Source organism: Sander vitreus, chromosome 8, assembly GCF_031162955.1.
Source record: "Sander vitreus isolate 19-12246 chromosome 8, sanVit1, whole genome shotgun sequence".
NCBI lineage: Eukaryota > Metazoa > Chordata > Actinopteri > Perciformes > Percidae > Sander > Sander vitreus.
In genome coordinates this window covers 15,018,962-15,035,948 of record NC_135862.1, presented here as the reverse complement: position 1 = coordinate 15,035,948, position 16,987 = coordinate 15,018,962, and the positions used below count along the sequence as shown (strand labels likewise).

Sequence of the window (16,987 nt, the reverse complement as noted above, 5' to 3'; positions counted from 1 at the left end):
TGGAATTAACACAACAGGCACTCCATGAAAACAATACAGATCAATTTAATATAGATGCCAAGGAGAGGAGGGCATAATATTAGAACCATAACAGCACCGGCCCACACAACACAATCATAAACCAATTTAGGGCCATTCCAGGCAATTTCCTGGGGGCTTCCACTTGTGGGAAGACTTCAATAAATCACACAGACAACAAAGGGAATATCTATTTCAGTGAAAATAGAGGATACTATTGGGTTATGTCCAGAGGACTGCAGAGGACTGCATTTAAAGACAAGTTTAAATAAGAGAAGTGAGAGTTTAAAAACATACTACATGCCGCTGCTGTGTTTTTATGGTATAATATGTAGCTACAGGAAATGCTGTTAACTCATTAGGGCTAATGGATTTACCATGGAGCCGAGCAGTGTGTCTAGTCTAACCAGGTAGCAGCTCTAGGTTAGTCTCGTGCTTTGTTACAATCCTAACACTCTGATGACTCTATATTAGTGACTGTATATACTGCCCTTCATCGTTTATGTACACAGGGCCAGCTCAGCACTATTCTCTCTCTTTCTATCTGTCACTCAATACACATACACACAAGCACAATATTTATAGAACAGCAGGGTCAAAAGGAAGAAATATGAAAGCATATCATTCCTACATAGGTGAAGGGTACACCTGTCAACTGTCACGTTATCCAAATCAACAACACAGTACTTATAGTAAATGGTTGACAAGGCTATAGCCTTTTGTTTTACTGCCACGGTTATTTATAGAGCAAAAATTTAAATATTTTTTTATTCACAGGAGCCTCTGGTATTTCCAAATCAATCAACCACATGTTTTTGTCGAAGAAAAAAAGAATACGAGTGCTGTGTCATAGTGGTAGCAAAGCCAATTTGTTTTCCACGGACTGACCGCGCTTCACATCATTTGAGGTAGACTTGCATGCATGCTCCACATTAAATGCAGGTATGAGTGAGGTGGTGACAAGAGTTTGTGAACAATATAATAAGCACTACACTTTAATGAAAAACATCAAATGCCCTCAGCTACTTTTTATTAGCTATTGTTTAGTGGCAGTTTAGTTGTTGCTGTTATTTCTCTGCTAGATTTAAATGTACAAGTGAAATGCCAGGCCATTTCTGTCTGTCTTTGGGCACTTCAGCAGCAACAAAAGTGTTTACAATCTGCCCACTGGAACTGGATGTTCAATTGATTGATACAGCCTTGGAAAAACATGCGTCTCGTACATTCAACAAAGGTTGTCTTTTAAGTGAGTTGAGTGAGTTTATTTATTTGGTTTATCAGATGAAAAGGCAGTGGTAAGAATGGATCATCAGCGCTGCTGGAGTGCTCTCATATATCTCACGGAACAATTTCTCAATAGATCAATAGAAATCAGATTTAACAATGAATTGCACTGCATCTCCTTTGTGCGAAGCTGCCCTTGGGGACAGAAAGGAAAGGGATAGGAGGATAGAGAGAGAAGAAGCGAAAGGGAACGAGGAGGGGAGATTATGGCAGCCTGTGTGAGAGGCTTAGCCTGGCTAGGCAGGGAGGTGGAACCCTGTGAATTCTAATGAACTGGCAAGACTCCCCCAAAACCAGCTCCATCTCCATGGCATGTGGACGACAGGAGGGAAAGAAGAGGTGATTAGGAAGGCGCAGCCCCTCCACGGCAAACCAAACAGAGAAGGTAATTTTCCCTGTGATAATTATGGCTATAACCAAGCATGAGGGATCGGTAATGGACCTGCTTATTCTTCATGCCCTGCAAAGGCAACCACTGAGCCTGTCAAGGGGAAAAGCATGATGATGTGTTTTTTTTTGTCCTGTTGGTTGGGTGACTCTGGTAAGAGTTGCGATAGCTGTTGAAAAGGGCAGCAGGGGAACTTGGCCTTTGAGGGAGAAGTTAACGAATGAACTTCATTATTGAGGAGCATACCAGGGAGACCCCCCGGAGTGTGTGATGTATTACCTAGCGTCAAACTTACACACTCCCCCAACATCACCAATATAGCCTGACATGAGCTCTGGGGGGAGGTAGGCGTGTAAACTAAAATAGTTAACCTTCTGGCTTAAGGCTATAGAAGAAAAGAAGAAAACAGAGAAACAAACTGATGTACAATTTTAGCATCAATAAAGTTGTTTTAAAACCTCAAAATTACAAAATATTACCTCTGCTCTTAGGCTGAACAATTTCACCATTACTCTCTCTTTTGAAACACCAGTGAGTAAGTAAGTGAGTAATGAGGCAGAGCCTTTTCCTGTGACTGCTCAGCGCACAAACCCTCAGAAGAAAACTGTTTTAGCTTAAACTAAGACATATTTAATGTCCTCTCTGTGACTTCAGGTAATGCAGTTGGTCCGGTGAGGCAGTCCAAATCAACGCAATGTAGATTACTCTCATTTATTAAAAAGCAGCTCTGTTCAAGCATGAAAGTAACTTTTCCTAAATTCTATGTGCTTTATAAAAAGCAAGTGACCCACTGGAGGGACTAATGTTTTCCTCAAGAATGAGGGAAATCTTCAGGCTATGCGCAACATGCACCACTTAGCCTTCCCCCTTCCCCTCTTCCAGCGGGCCTGGATGGAGTTTCTCGCTGGTGGACGGGACGAAGGATCTCTTTTACTGAGCGCACTATCAACACTTTTACTCTTGACTTATGAGGATGCCATGAGTGCAGGGGAGTGATTCATCACTGGGTGTGCTCCTCTTGCACCCTCACACATTAGTAATGTGGTCCGCTGAGGAGGAGTGCTGTCATCAGTCTGTACCTGGACCCTCTGAACAAGGTAGGTCAACAGGAGGCAGCAGCGGCTGGCCCACTTTTAGTCTTTCACAGCACCTTTAAGTTTCCTCCAGCTCTGCCACAGCTGAGCCTGACGGACACACTAAGACCAGCCTGGTCAAGGGGAGACACTGCCTCGGTGCTGTAACGGGTGCACTCACTATATCTGTTGACTCAGTGAAGCTTGTCCTCCCAGTGCCCAAGTACAGCAGGCCAAGTGAAACTTAGTGAGAGGTTAAAGCAACGGGGGAATAGTATCTTCATTCAAAATAAAATTTGAGTGTAAAAGCAAAAGGAAAAAGAATAACAAACAAATGACTCATAGTTTGGATAAAAAGTTCCCAGACTTATCCATCTGAAACCGCCTGGGGAAATTTCATCACAAGACTCCCTAATGTTCTGTAATACAGCCGCAACAAAATAAGCGGCAAACACATGACATTGTCTGTTCTTTCACAAAATACAGAGCCAATTTAAGTCAGCATAAGCCTTTGACCTTAACATTGCAGGTAATGCACATTTAAATACCTACCTCAGTATTCATGTTTGTCACTTTACTTGTGAAGATTAGGTGTAAAAAGGCTATTTGAAACCAAAACACAGGATTAAGGGATAATGCTGCTCTGTGTCTTGTGAGTCGACCTTGATTCTGTAATCCAGCACAATACTGGAGAACAGCACATTTCTCTCTCTTGTACATTCAATACTCTCACTGTAGAACAGCTCACGCTGATGTAATGGCAAACACATAATGACACCACGCTGAAAGAGAAAGTAATCTGAATTAAGGGGAACTTGATTGTAATATCTGTGTAATAGAACTGTAAATAATAATACAAGATTTGTACAAAGAAAAATACTATTGACAGTACCTTTACATTGATTAGATATAAAAGGAGGCTACATGAAAGTATGAGCTGACAATGTTGTCCCACATACAAAAAAAATAGGGACAGTAAATACTCTTAAGTGAGTTGATTTGAATTACGCAGACCTGCACTTTAATGAACACGGTGAGAAATGAACTTGATCTTTAAAGTGAACCAACCTGCAGTCAGCCACGGTGTTATTAAAGACTGTGCCACTTAATCAATGAGGACGCCAATTTAGCAAGGAGCTAACTATGCAGGAGGGACCCTCTGTGGCAGCAAACACATTACATAGCATTGGGTCACCTGACTTGCGCATTACGTATACATGCTCTCCTTTTTCCAATCTAACTGATTTTCCTGACTCCATGTCTCCTTTACTGTTTTTTTTTTTCCTTCTCCTGCCGCAGCCACAGTAGAATGAAAACCTGCCTTTGATGTCTGGGATCCTATAATGCTGAGCAGTAAAAATCTGCATGCCTGTTATCTGTAGAATCTTAATGATGACGGCTAACTTCACAATGGGTTAACCACATCTCTGTTCTCACACTGCACACCCGCAGAAACACAAATTAATAGCAACGGGGAAAAAACAGCATTTCTCTAATAAAGCCGATTCAACAAAATGTGCACAATGCGATCAGCACAAATGTCAATGTATAATATCACCGAAAGCTTTTGTGAGCACTTCTGCTTTCTTCTCTGTTGATGTAACTTTTTTTTTTTTTTACTTTAGTTTCTGAGCAGCATGACATTATTTGTCGGGAAGATGTGATCTTCAAAATGTATCTAATTAAATTTCAAAAAACATTTGCTGCTCGGTATGCAAACAGTCAACAAATTTTGTTGTGTTTTGTCCCAACATATTTCTTTTTCTTTGATGCCCTGTTACGACTATAATGGATCGTGAAATGTTGCTTGGATGATATTTTTTAAAATAATTTTATTATAGGGGACATTTTACTCGTTACATGGTTTATTCAACAACATTCTTCTGAATTATTCAGGAATGAAATTATATATGTTAATTTCACCCGCCTTTATTCATGCATGATATTGCATCAGAATTTTCATATCCTAAAAAAATCCATAATGGGATATTTCTGACAATAGATTTTTTTTCTTTTGCTCCATTTCAGTTTAGTATAATTTGTCTCAAAGCGCACTTTGCAGTGAGAAGTAAAGACCATCAAAATCAGATACATGCTGGTCTGAGTAATAAACTCTGAGCACGAGAGGAAAGTCTATGTATATGGCTGCGACCGAGGAACTTGATGATAGCACAAGGACATTTAATTATGGGCCCCATCTTAAAGCTTCCCCATCAGCATCAGTCAGGATCATATCTGGAGGAGCTCCATGACCTCCGTCTTTGTCGCCCTCCATGAATCAAACCTTTCATTACTTGCTGACACTCTTGTCCTGTGCTGAATGTGTGTACACCATGGGAAAGTGATGAGGCATCGGAAACCTGATGAGTGATGGATAACCTGCACTTGTGCAAAGGCTGGCCGACTGTGTCCCGCAGCGAGGCGCGAGGCCGGCCGTGCCCTCCCAGCCATGCCAACTGCTTTGCCTGGCAGACGCCACAATCTCAGCACAGCCCTCGGCCCCTGGCCTCTCCCACCTGAGGCAGACAGTCGGCAGAAGAGAAATCGCCCGCAGCAGATGGGGCCACTTACTTTGGCTGGCCCAGCCAAGCATTGTGTCCTTGTCACATGTCACTTACTCTTGTTTTCTGCTCTGACAACACTTCAAGACAAGGCCTTTCAGTTTTCAGTGAAACACAAAAGGGAAAGGGTGAGGAAAAGCTGACGAGGCCTCTCTTCGCTCCGGCTCAAATTCTCTGAAAGAGCTGGCACCAAGAGAAGAACCAGATTAAGAGCCAACAAAAGCAGAGCTCCTACACAAAAAGCTGTCGTGCACCCCTACAGTTCCCCTTACCATTCTCCTCCTTATAAAACACCCTGGGGCCCCAGGAGTTGATAAAAAGAAGCGTCCATACTCACAGAAACAATGCAAAAAAAGTGCATGTGCAAAGGCAATTTGCAATTTTACAAAATGGCAGACATAATGTTTTCACTGAAAAATGAGGACTTGCCATATTGTGTTGGAGAGGAAAAAAGTATGAAAGGAGAGGAAAAATGGAGAAAAATCATGCTGGCCTGGTTAACGACAAATAGATAGCTCTATTGATTTCCCTTTTACAGTGACTGTCCATCCCTCACTGTTGTGATTACACTGACCTATTTTAGAAAAAAAATAGCCGTCTATTATAGATTACAGCAACATGTCCAAAAAGAATACTCTTTTTGTGGAACAAACAAATAGAGTAGGATGAAACATAACCTACAGTACAGAGAGAGAAAAAGATTGTGTCAATTTAAGCGTTCAATGTTGCTCTGGGAGAAGAGGAAACAACGAGTTCTCGTACCATGCTGAGAATCAAATAACTTTCAACAGAAAGAGCGGCTTAGTGGGGCCCTGCATTGTCGATTTTGATTGTAACAAGAAGGCAACAACATTAAAATGATTGAACCTTTAAAGATAATAATGCCAATTTTACCAACTTGAAATGTTTAGTAAGAACAACAGAGTTTGAAACATTTGATAATAATCTAATGTACTGTACTGTATTCGCTACTGTATTGTGTTTTTGACTAATACACTACAGCACAGTTCAGTGTTGTATGCTTTGTGCTGATGATTCCTCTGCGTCTGTGTATATTGCTGTGTGTGCTTGTCCTGCTCCACTATGTCTGTGCTGCGCGTCTCACTAGACTATCTCTCTCCGCCTAGCTCAGGGGACTCTGGCTGGCTGATCTTCATTATCAGCCCTAGCTTAACAATGTACTGGATGCACTTCCCACATGAGTGCAACTAACAAATCCCCACAGAGCTGAATCAAGGCAACAATGTGATGAAATACCTTCAAACAGTCACTGAGCATGGAACACTGAGCTATGCAGAGACAACTCACACCGCCCCGGGCAATTCCACAGGAGTGCGCCTGTTGCCAAGCAAAATTAGGCAGCAACTGGGACATATTATTTCTCCTAAATTGGCAATGTACAGCACTATTAAGGACCATAAATCTCATGTTTGATTAACTGAAAATACATTGACTCACAGAGCCACTGCATTAGCATTCTACCACTCAGAAATCCAAGTGGGATCTGATGTCAATTAGAGGTAAATCAGATGCTTTACGGGGGTAAAAGCTGTCATTGTGCTCGGTGAACACAGAGATCATTATTGGAATTAATAATGCTGTTTGCATATTGTTCCAAACATACACCAGACTACTTTTATCAGGGAAATTTCCATTGCACAGAGGCATGAAATCTACGAGCTTTATAACTTTGAGTTGAGTCTCAATGACTGATATAATATCACTGAAACTCTGCACACTGTTTTTCTAAGACAGTGCAGAAGAATCTAAATCATCTGGTTCTTTTGAAACAGATTGGCTGTGCTATTACTATGTGAGTGCAGATCTCTGACGAGAGAAACTCAATACAAGCTGCTAGCAAATAAATGAAGATGCAGGGGCAAGGCCATGTTTCTCAATCAGTGTAAGGAGTCTGTCACCGCAATGGAGATAAATATAGGATGAAAAAACTGGGACTTTCTACAACGTATCTGTAAGACTGAAGAGAGGAAGCCTCGTCTGTCTCCTTTTCTCTTTTTCCGGAGTTACATTTGTACTACTGCCTCCCTCTGGCCACTCTATTCCCAATCTAAAGTCAGACAGACACTACATATAGCAAATAGAGAGATAACACATAGGGATAGGCCTGTAACACCTGTGAAATACATTAACAATGCATGAATAGAGATTGAATAATAGTTTTTTTTTTAAGACTGCAAATTCTGCTTTATGGTGATTTTGTTATAATATTGCGAGGTGTTTCTGTTATTTGGATGTTTATGTGTGTGTGTGTGTGTGTGTGTGTGTGTGTGTGTGTGTGTGTGTGTGTGCGCGCGCGTTAGCTAGCTCTCTGCTATTCGAGCTGTGAGACAGAGCCCCAGACTGCTGATGGTAGATTAGAGGTGAGACGTCTAATCTCAGTGTAATCAGCTGCTGCATCTGATCCTCCGCTCCACACCATCTCTCTCAACAGGTCCAAACAGAAACTCATCTCACAGCAACGCAGCCTTGCTGAGATAGAAGAAGGTGACAGCTTGTATCTGGTGTCCGCCATCAAAGTAAGATTAAAAAACAAACTACAATACAAAATTTAAGGCCTTAGTCTTTTGCTGTCACCTCTGTCACAGGCAGTTTTAGGAATAAATCAACTGCTACTAAAAGTCAATATAACAGAGCATATGTAAAACTGTCAGGGAAATGTACAGGAAAACCACAGCTGACTTCTTGCTGAGAATTATAGCCTTGTGGTTAAAGAAAGTACTGTTGAGGGGCCGCCCCTTATGGGGAATGAAGAAAAAAGGGAGTCAGAGAGAGAGAGAGCGAGAGAGAGAGAGCGAGAGAGTTAGAGAGAGAGAGAGAAAGTGAGAGAGAGGTCAGAATGGGGAGAGGACACAGGCATTGGCACAATGATATAAGTATCTGTTTTCATCTAGAATACTTCTCCTTCTGATGGCTCGATGATTAGTCCAGTCAGGTGGATGGAATAGAATAGAGGAGAGGAGAGGAGAGGAGAGGAGAGGAGAGGAGATGCCAGTGAACAGCTGCCCCTATAATTTATATTGATGAGGGGACTAGCATGGCAGGGAGCTTTCAGCAGTTTGATCACTCAGGCAGAGTGGGGAGTTAGTAGGAGACACGGCCCTTCCCTGTGGTCAGGGTTGGACTAGGTGGACCTTCTACAACGCACGCACGCACGCACACACGCACGCACGCACGCACGCACACACACACACACACACACACACACACACACACACACAGTGTGCAAGCAAGACTGCCAAGCACACATTACTGAGTGGCAGTGTGGACTGGCGTAGTGGGAAAGCCAATGTTTTTACTTTGCGAACAGAAATAGATCTACAACCCAACTATAACCAAGTAGCGCTGAGCGATCTCCCTCATTATTACTCCACCAGCCGTATAATCACAGCACTTCTCAAAGAAAGACCTTCCCTCCGTATTCTCAATGACCATTAACTGGCCCTTGAACGTCTTCTTGTGCACACAGCTCTGACAAGGTTCTACAGCCGCTTCCTGTCTGTGAGGCACAGCAATCAACTACTTGTTAAAGGGCTTTACTTTGATTTCCTCACAAGATTTGAATATTTCTCACTAATATAAGACAGCATAGTCCAGTATCTGCCCAGTGCTTTGAACCTGAGACTAAATCATGCCCTTTGATTTGAGCCCCCTTCCAGTGTAGAGGTGCTTAGCGCCGCACTAATTAAGATAGTGGGGCAGTGGATGGTAGGTCAAAGCGTTTCTGTTCTACCTTGAAGATATCCTGACACAAACACGAATATGCACACACACATCAAAAAAGAAAAATTGTAGCCCCTCCAGACAAGCAAATAGCTTAACACACAATCATGCTGCTGTTTTGACGGGGCTGTTTGAGTAAGTCAGAGCTGCCTAGCATAGAAGATCATATCCTTTGCCCTGCTGTCTGATGTAAGAAAGAGCCGGGGTGTTTTACAGGGCGAGAAGCAGCCTCTCACAATCTGAAACAGTCCGACCGCTCTTACAGAAAAAGCCCTCTGGCCTTCCCTCTCCACAAGTTTCATCAGAGTGATCAGAGGGAAAGGATAGCCTTCAGGGCTAGTTTCTTCCGTTCACACAGTGGGGTATGAACACACACGCATAGATGTACACACATACACGGACACACTGCAGTACACTACACAAAAGCGTTTTTACATGCCTTTTCGATTGCACTTCACACATGTCAAAATGCAGTACAAATCTCTTGGAAATCATTGATTTCTACAGGTTTGACTGTTCATCAATTCTTCATGAGCAGACTGAAATTGAAAAAGCAGTGGTGCTTAGACAAGGCAAAGCCTGTGTACTATTGTTGTAGTGCACAGAGAAGTCTTGCATCTCACATGTGAGATTTGTCACTGTGTCTGTATCTTGTATCAGTGACATGATCTGTACTTAAAGAATACAAACTCTTGGTAGTTACTGCAGCCTCAGAGGTTACAAACCACCACATCCGCATTGCTCAGCTGCAAGGCCTTGCAGAAAACAAAGAAGTGCTTCAGCACACTGTCTGCTTCAACAGTGCATGATTATCAAACCATCATAAAACTGCATAGCATTTTAATTTACTCTCTGTGGTTATCATAATTTTCTCTGCAGGATGGAGAAATACGAAATAGTGAAAGTGGATAGCACTGCTCTAATTGAAGGTACTGATTTATTACAATACCAGCAAGTCAGGCAACAATATGCATATAGGCACCGATGAAAGAAAGATGATCGTATCATCTTAGTGAAGCATAGAATTTGTCTTAGAATTAAATGACATTTTACAGCCTTTACAATGTAGAGCAAAAGAAATAGGGCTGGCTATCGTTAAAAAATGTTCGATACTGGTACCGATACCAATACCGTCACTTCGCAATACCTGAACAATACTTTTTTCGATACCAATTTTATAAATCAATTTTAACAAAAATAAATTACAACATAACACATTATGGTAAAAATCGTATGTTATTCTTAGTATTTATTTTTCAGCTCCTACTACGTGAGCCCGTCTCTTTGCGCAACGTAGAGTTTTGCTGCATGGCTGTACAACATTAGACAGCCAACAACTAGCATTATTACATCCTGGTAGAAGCATGCTGTACGCTTATTGGCTGATGAAATTTACTCCATAGGTATTAAAATTAGGTATTGAATGACAAGGTATTTTTCGATACTCGATACTAAGGAGGCAATTCGGTCAGTGCCTAAAATTCGAATTCGGTACCCAGCCTTAAACAGAAATAAAAAAACATGTACTCACAGGTATGTGTCTTCTTTGTTACTGAGATACCTGCAAAGAGGAAAGAAACAATCCATGAAAAAAACATATAGGAAACAACTGTGAAATTCCCAGCACAAACAAAATTTACATGGCTCATAGCTAACTGAAGGTGATGATGAAGAGGTAGACCCTGGGGTCACTGGCCAAGGTCACTGAGGTGGCAGGCCCAGGGCAGTTTTGTGGGTAGGCTGGTGTCTGACCTACGGCCATGCTACATCAACATCCACGACAAGGTGGTTGAAATTCTCTTCTCTGCAGGCAATGAATGAAAAATTATACTAAAACAAACAACATTTGGAATGCTAATGTGTTAAACAGCCACACTGATTGGGCCTGAGCCCATGACTAAGCCTGTGGCCCAGAGCGGGATGGAGGCACTTTGACCTCAATGTTAGTTAGTTAACCCTTTATTTAAACAGGTAGTCTCGTTGAGATTAGGACCATCAATTTCTAGAGAGACTGTGTACAAAAACTGTATATGAAAGCAAAAGACAAAAGTATAAATTTGAGTACAAATTATTTTACCATAATACACCAATTAAGCCAGAATATAAAGAAAGCTATGTACATTTAAAAGATACATTTAATATGGTGTTGGATACTGATAATGGGTGAAATGAAAATCAGAGATCTTGAAATATCAGACGCTGTTGTTGTTTTTCATTTTTCATTTCATTTCATTTGTCATGAAGTCCTATGACATGGTTTAAAGGCAGCCTGCTATTGCTGTATTATTACTTGTTGACAGAAAGACCTGTGGTGGAGTCCACTAAGGAGTCCACTATTATAGCCAAGCAGGTAGTTTTGAATTTGAATGTTAATTATTTTTAATCAGTGAGACAACCTTCCTTACATGTGGAATTATACTGGATATTAAAAGTAAGGTCAACATATTAGCAAGCAGTGCTGCAATTAAATGAGCACTGAGGCGGAGGAGATAACAGATCTAAATTATTCTAATCTTTAGACTCCCTACAATTTACACCCACCAGTTTATTGTAAACCTCATGCTGAGAGTAAGGACTGAGAGAAAATGTATAGTGGTACAGGTGGAAAAGAGCTGATAAAACATAGATGAGATATAAGCAGTGATGTGTGTAGATGCAAACTGCGTGTCAAACAAGTGGCCAGTCTGACTAGTGAGTCAGACCTGGCTGAGGTGGAGCTGGGCTGCCACTGTTCATGCTGCTCTTCCTCGCCCCTTCGGGTCCTGCTATGCCTCTGGCTGTTACTCCTGTCTGCAACATTGGTCTAATGCCCCAGGAGCCTGACGCGGACGAGCGCATAGCCAGCCCTGGTCCCCAGCGGCCCGCTGGATGTTCATGCTTTGCAGGGCGATAGCACACTAATAGATCCCACTTGTCATGCGGAAGCAATGGCTAATTTTTCTACAGCTTGCTTTTGAAACTCGGGGGACGGCGAGCTGACATGATTCAATAACTCTGTGAGAAAGGCGTCTGGCCGGAGATAACAATGTTTCAGACACGTTTGAGGGGAAACGAGTCAAAGAGCAACAAGGGGGAAAACAAATAAGTCCTTCAGCCTCCTATGGACATGCACACAGAAACGCATAACTAATATCAACTCCACTGAGCAGAAAGAGGGAAAACAGTCACCTAGGGGTCAGCAGTGATGGAGCTCTAACATTGTTCCCGTGCTCAGGGCCAAACGCTTCTGTTCTGTCCAACTGTGACATTACGCAAGGAGAAAATAAACAAGCAATCCAGTCTTAATTCTACACTTCAATCAAATGACATGGAAGCCAGCAAGAGCTGATGGTCCATTAAAGAGCAGTGGTCTCAAGGTGCTGCAACACAAGACACCTTTAAAAGCATACTGTATATTTATCAGTTCACTGGCTTTGTTTTGATGGGTAAAACAACCTTTTAGACCATGTAAGAAATATAGCTGGTGTGCTGAGTAGAAACTGTATTGGAAGGAAATGGCAAATAAACAGCTTTTTCCTGGCTTTTTGTCAAACCTTACACTACAATCACAGGCACATAAAGCAGACATTCTCAGACTATTTAAGCGGAGTCTGTCTGGTGACAATAAAAAAAAGTTATTTAATCTGAAGACACTTTATTTCAGATCAAATGTGCATAGTATAGATAAGGTGCAAAAAATGACAAAGAATTTAAAATGTTGCCTGTGTTTGTCTTCTGACTGACCACAGATATTTAAGTCACAAGCAACCATTTGCTTTGCAAAATGTTTATGACAAAGGAAGTGAAAGGAACAAGAGTCTGTGTGTGTGTGTGTGTGTGTGTGTGTGTGTGTGTGTGTGTGTGTGTGTGTGAGTGTGTACAGTACGTGTGTGTGCTTTTGCCCAAGGTTAGCCACACAGACCACACTGATAATGCTCAGGAGCTGTTCTGCTGTCACTGGCTCTTTCACTGACAAATTCAAGAAGTAACAATATATCTGGCACTGTGAAGGCTCAGGTTTTAAAGATGTTTAACTCTACATCAAATAGTAATGACTAGCAGTAATGATGTAATTATTTTATAATCACTACATTTCCTATTTATTAAACTTAAACCCACCATAAATTTAATTTGATGAATTGTTGTTTTTATTATAGTGTCATTCTGATACTAAGTAATCTTCTTTTGCACACTGTAGTGAACATGGTTAATCTGCATGCTCCATGAGGTCAAGTCTTTTTAAGGAGGGATGTTTAGTGTAAAGGTACCCTAGGGAATTTCTGTGTAATGTTTTGTTTAATGAACTTTGCAATTTTTGTTTCACTACAAAGTATTGTGTGTATCCCTAGGGTCTAAAAAAAAGTTTTGAAACCTACATTGTTTACATGTACCTGTTGTGCATGGTACCAGCTGTCAATATACCCTCTGCAGTTAGCAGAACTGTGTACCACACATAGACTGTTAAAAGGTAATACATCACCACAATGCCTGCGGCATACAAGTGTGTTCTCATGCGCGTGTTACAAGGAACAGATAAACAAATAATTTCCCTACAGTGTCTCTAGTGGTAAAAAAAAACCCTGCCACAAAATATCTATAGCAGATTTGTTATTAAGTCATTAAGAATATATAAAGAAATAACAACTTATAATATGAAACTATTATCTTCTGAGGTGCAGAGATAAAACCAATTCTATCTTTTTACAGCAAGGCTCATTTGGCCTGTTGCTATGCAGGTTAGAGGAAGCAGGAGGGGTGGTTAGAGGGCCCACTTCCTCCTCTATGTGTCATTCAGAGCCCTGTGATTGGAGATGGCAAGGAGAAGGGGCCACAAAGCCAATGAATGAGTCAGCCGGTGAGAAAGAAGGAGTTAGCTCTGGCCGCTGACATTGGCAATGCCTGCCAGCTCATGTCTTCTCCACTGGATGGCAGGTTCAGAGGTCAGTGTGGAGGTGAAGCTCTCCTTGGCTGACAAACAGGCTGCTATAAACGTGCTTACAACTTGAGGATCGCCTTTTATAAAAACCTGTGCTTCGTGGGGATTATTTATATAAGTAATAATAGATATTGAAGTTAAAAGTCAAGTGTGTTGTCTGTATGAGCAGCTGAATTCTAATTTCAAAATTACCATTTGTCACGATGGAAGGAGGGACAGTCGTCGCTGTGTGGCCTTTGATCATATTTTCCCTTGCATTGGTAAACAATTCAGCACATTTTCTCATGAGACTCTGCTTATGCTATAGATGAAGAGAGGAACTGTGCAGGCAACTGGAGGTTAACCTCCACCACATCTATCTGCAGGGGGGCACACATCCTGTAAACATGCCACTTAGACAGGAGGAGAGTGAGTCTGGGTTTTGGCAGCCACAGTGCTGCAGCCGGCTGTGGAGTACCGTGCAATCGCAGGCGACTCAAAGTGACAGCGCTGTAATGAAGTCTGAGGCGCATGGCAGGCTGTACGTCATAATTTCAGGTTCCTTAAAGCCTGACAGGGAATGATTATCATGGATGGTTATTGTCACCCTGCCTCCTTGGGAGACGAGGCGTGCTCTGGGGTTGTTGCACCGTGACATTCAAAGTTACAGTCTCCTTCATATAATGGAGCTGTCCTCTCAGTGCGCTAATGGGAGCGATCCATTTAACCTGTGCCAGAAACACACAGACGAGGAAGTTCCTAATGCGAGGCCTCTCCCGTGGGGACGTCACACTCCCCCCCCCTGGCTGCTCCCTTCCTGCTGCTTGATTCATTGACTGGCGCTCCTCACTTATCCTCATTCACTGTTCAGTCTGGGGAGACAGGGAGGCTCGCTTCCTGCCGCCTGCTCCACATGGCACTGCTGCACGCCCGCCGCACACAAGGACACAGCCAGCGCAACAGACCCAGCTGCAGGAAGAGCCAGTGAGGGCCCAGTGAGGGCCCAGTGAGGGACGGGCTAGACACCTACTGGAATTACGGGTCAATACCATAGGCCTTGGGAATGCTAGCAGTACACACTCTCTATAGCTGATAAGGCCTCTCAGATCAAAACATCAGAAAATAATGAGAGGGTTTGGTTATTGTCCTGTTTTAATGATGGCAATTGTATGGGACTATTAATTTTAGGCTACTCCTGAGGTTGGTGGTTAATGATAGTGCCTAAGCCATGGTCATCTTAAGAATGATAGATGTAGCCACATTCAGTAGTCCATCTTTTGAGTGCTGCCGCCTGCCCGACTGACAAATTGCTGCTACAATCCTGAGAGAAAATAATTAGAAACAATTAATGTGTTTCTCTTCCTAGCCATCACAAAGTTCAAACTACCTGTTTTGCTGTGATTCATGGTGCTGTAAATTTAAGAAATTTAACATAGTACAAATTCAGGCTTGAAGGAAACTAGGATATTCAGCAGTGACTTATTTAGATAGTCTGCTTAAGCAATTTATACATTTATTTAAATCTCATCTCATCTCATCAAAAGTCATAATATAAGGTGGATGAGGTGATTCAAGGACCCGTGCGCTGTTCTAACTTTGGCAGTCTTTGTGAAGGCCAAGTTTCATACACAAAGTCATTTAAACAATCCTCCCTTTTGCAGTGACACACTTAGCCTTATTAGCTATTATACTGCTATACACTATACATGCAAAAATGTAATGATTAAAAAAGCACAATGATTCTAATCAGCTGCCCCCTAATATACTAAAACACTTAATCCATGGAGAGGCCAACTCTCTTGGGAGGCTCAAGAGAAAAATGACTTCTCTGTCTCCAGGCGCTGTTATTTCTGGTCATTTCTAATTGGTTTTAACTAAAAGCAACCACTCCGAGACTCCACAGGTTACTCCAATGCATCGCTATGGAATTGTCTGCAAATAGAAGATATACATCCAAATTAGTTTTAGAGGACACCACAATTGTCTTTCAGAAGACAAAAGGAGAAAGCGCAGAAAAAAATAAAAGCATACACGCCTTACTGAGAAAGGTAAGAAGTTGAAAGATCCCAAAGGAAAAGCAATGTTATCAGGGTGACCCTGAGATCAGAGAAGCCCTGGCTGACTTGAGGTACCATATCTCACACACCTCGCCACCTACAAATGTCTCCCAGGCTTCTTGTACAACATCTCCCCCCGTGCAGTTCTGCATTGCTGGGCCTGTGAGTCTCCAGGTGAGTCCTCAGTGCTGTTTGGTGGCTCGTGAATTATACATTGCAGCAGAGGAATTGACGTGGCCCAGGAGGGCTGAGAAACAGCAGGCATGGCTGGGAGGCAGATTGAAGACTCTGACGGAATTTTAATTGTACCGCAGGGAACGCTACGATAAGTGCTATTGTTATTGGTAAGACAGTGCTGCACAGGTTCACTAAGCTGAGAGCTTAAAAAAATGACAAGATCGGAAAAACGACTCAGTTGTGCAACGTCCAAGGCACTAATATGGTGCCAACAGCCCCATTGTTAATGACTATCTGAGGAGTATGGTTCATCGTCGTACTAATATTTATCATTGCGCTCTCTATGTGCTCAGTATTTATCGGCAACATGCTCGGAGGACCAGCGAAGGTCAGCTATGGCAAAGGAAGAAAAACTCAGGAATCACCTACAAATTAAAAAATGAACCGCTCAATCAAAAACCACTGAGGCATTCCATTCAGTTGTTTTGTTGTGTAATTCAGTACAGTACTGCAAGTGAAAAGCCAAAATGTTAGGGTTAATGCTGCTCTGATGTTGTCCACTCTGATCCTGGCTCTAGCTGTACTATACAGTAATTCTCCTCTGAGTGTGAGCTGGTCCTGGGGGCCTGACGGATGCAGGAAGGCTCCAGGGGCACAGGCAGGCCTCTGTGTACTCTCGGCGCTCGCGGTTCCCAGCCCAGCGGTAATCTCCCAGTGATCCAGCCTCAACCACACATGAAACCCAATAGCCTTTCAGCCCACACCATAAATAAAGACAAACCACATTCAGCAGA

The 16,987-nt window shown here is 42.3% G+C and overlaps 1 protein-coding gene across 1 annotated transcript in view; it reads right to left on the bottom strand.

Annotated features, from left to right (window-relative positions):
• Positions 1 to 16,987, bottom strand: part of roraa (RAR-related orphan receptor A, paralog a) — a 187,677-nt gene that overhangs the window by 56,559 nt on the left and 114,131 nt on the right. The window contains exon 2 of the mRNA XM_078256988.1: positions 10,597 to 10,626. Within this exon, the coding sequence (XP_078113114.1) occupies positions 10,597 to 10,626 (30 nt within the window). The remainder of the gene's footprint in view (positions 1 to 10,596; positions 10,627 to 16,987) is intronic.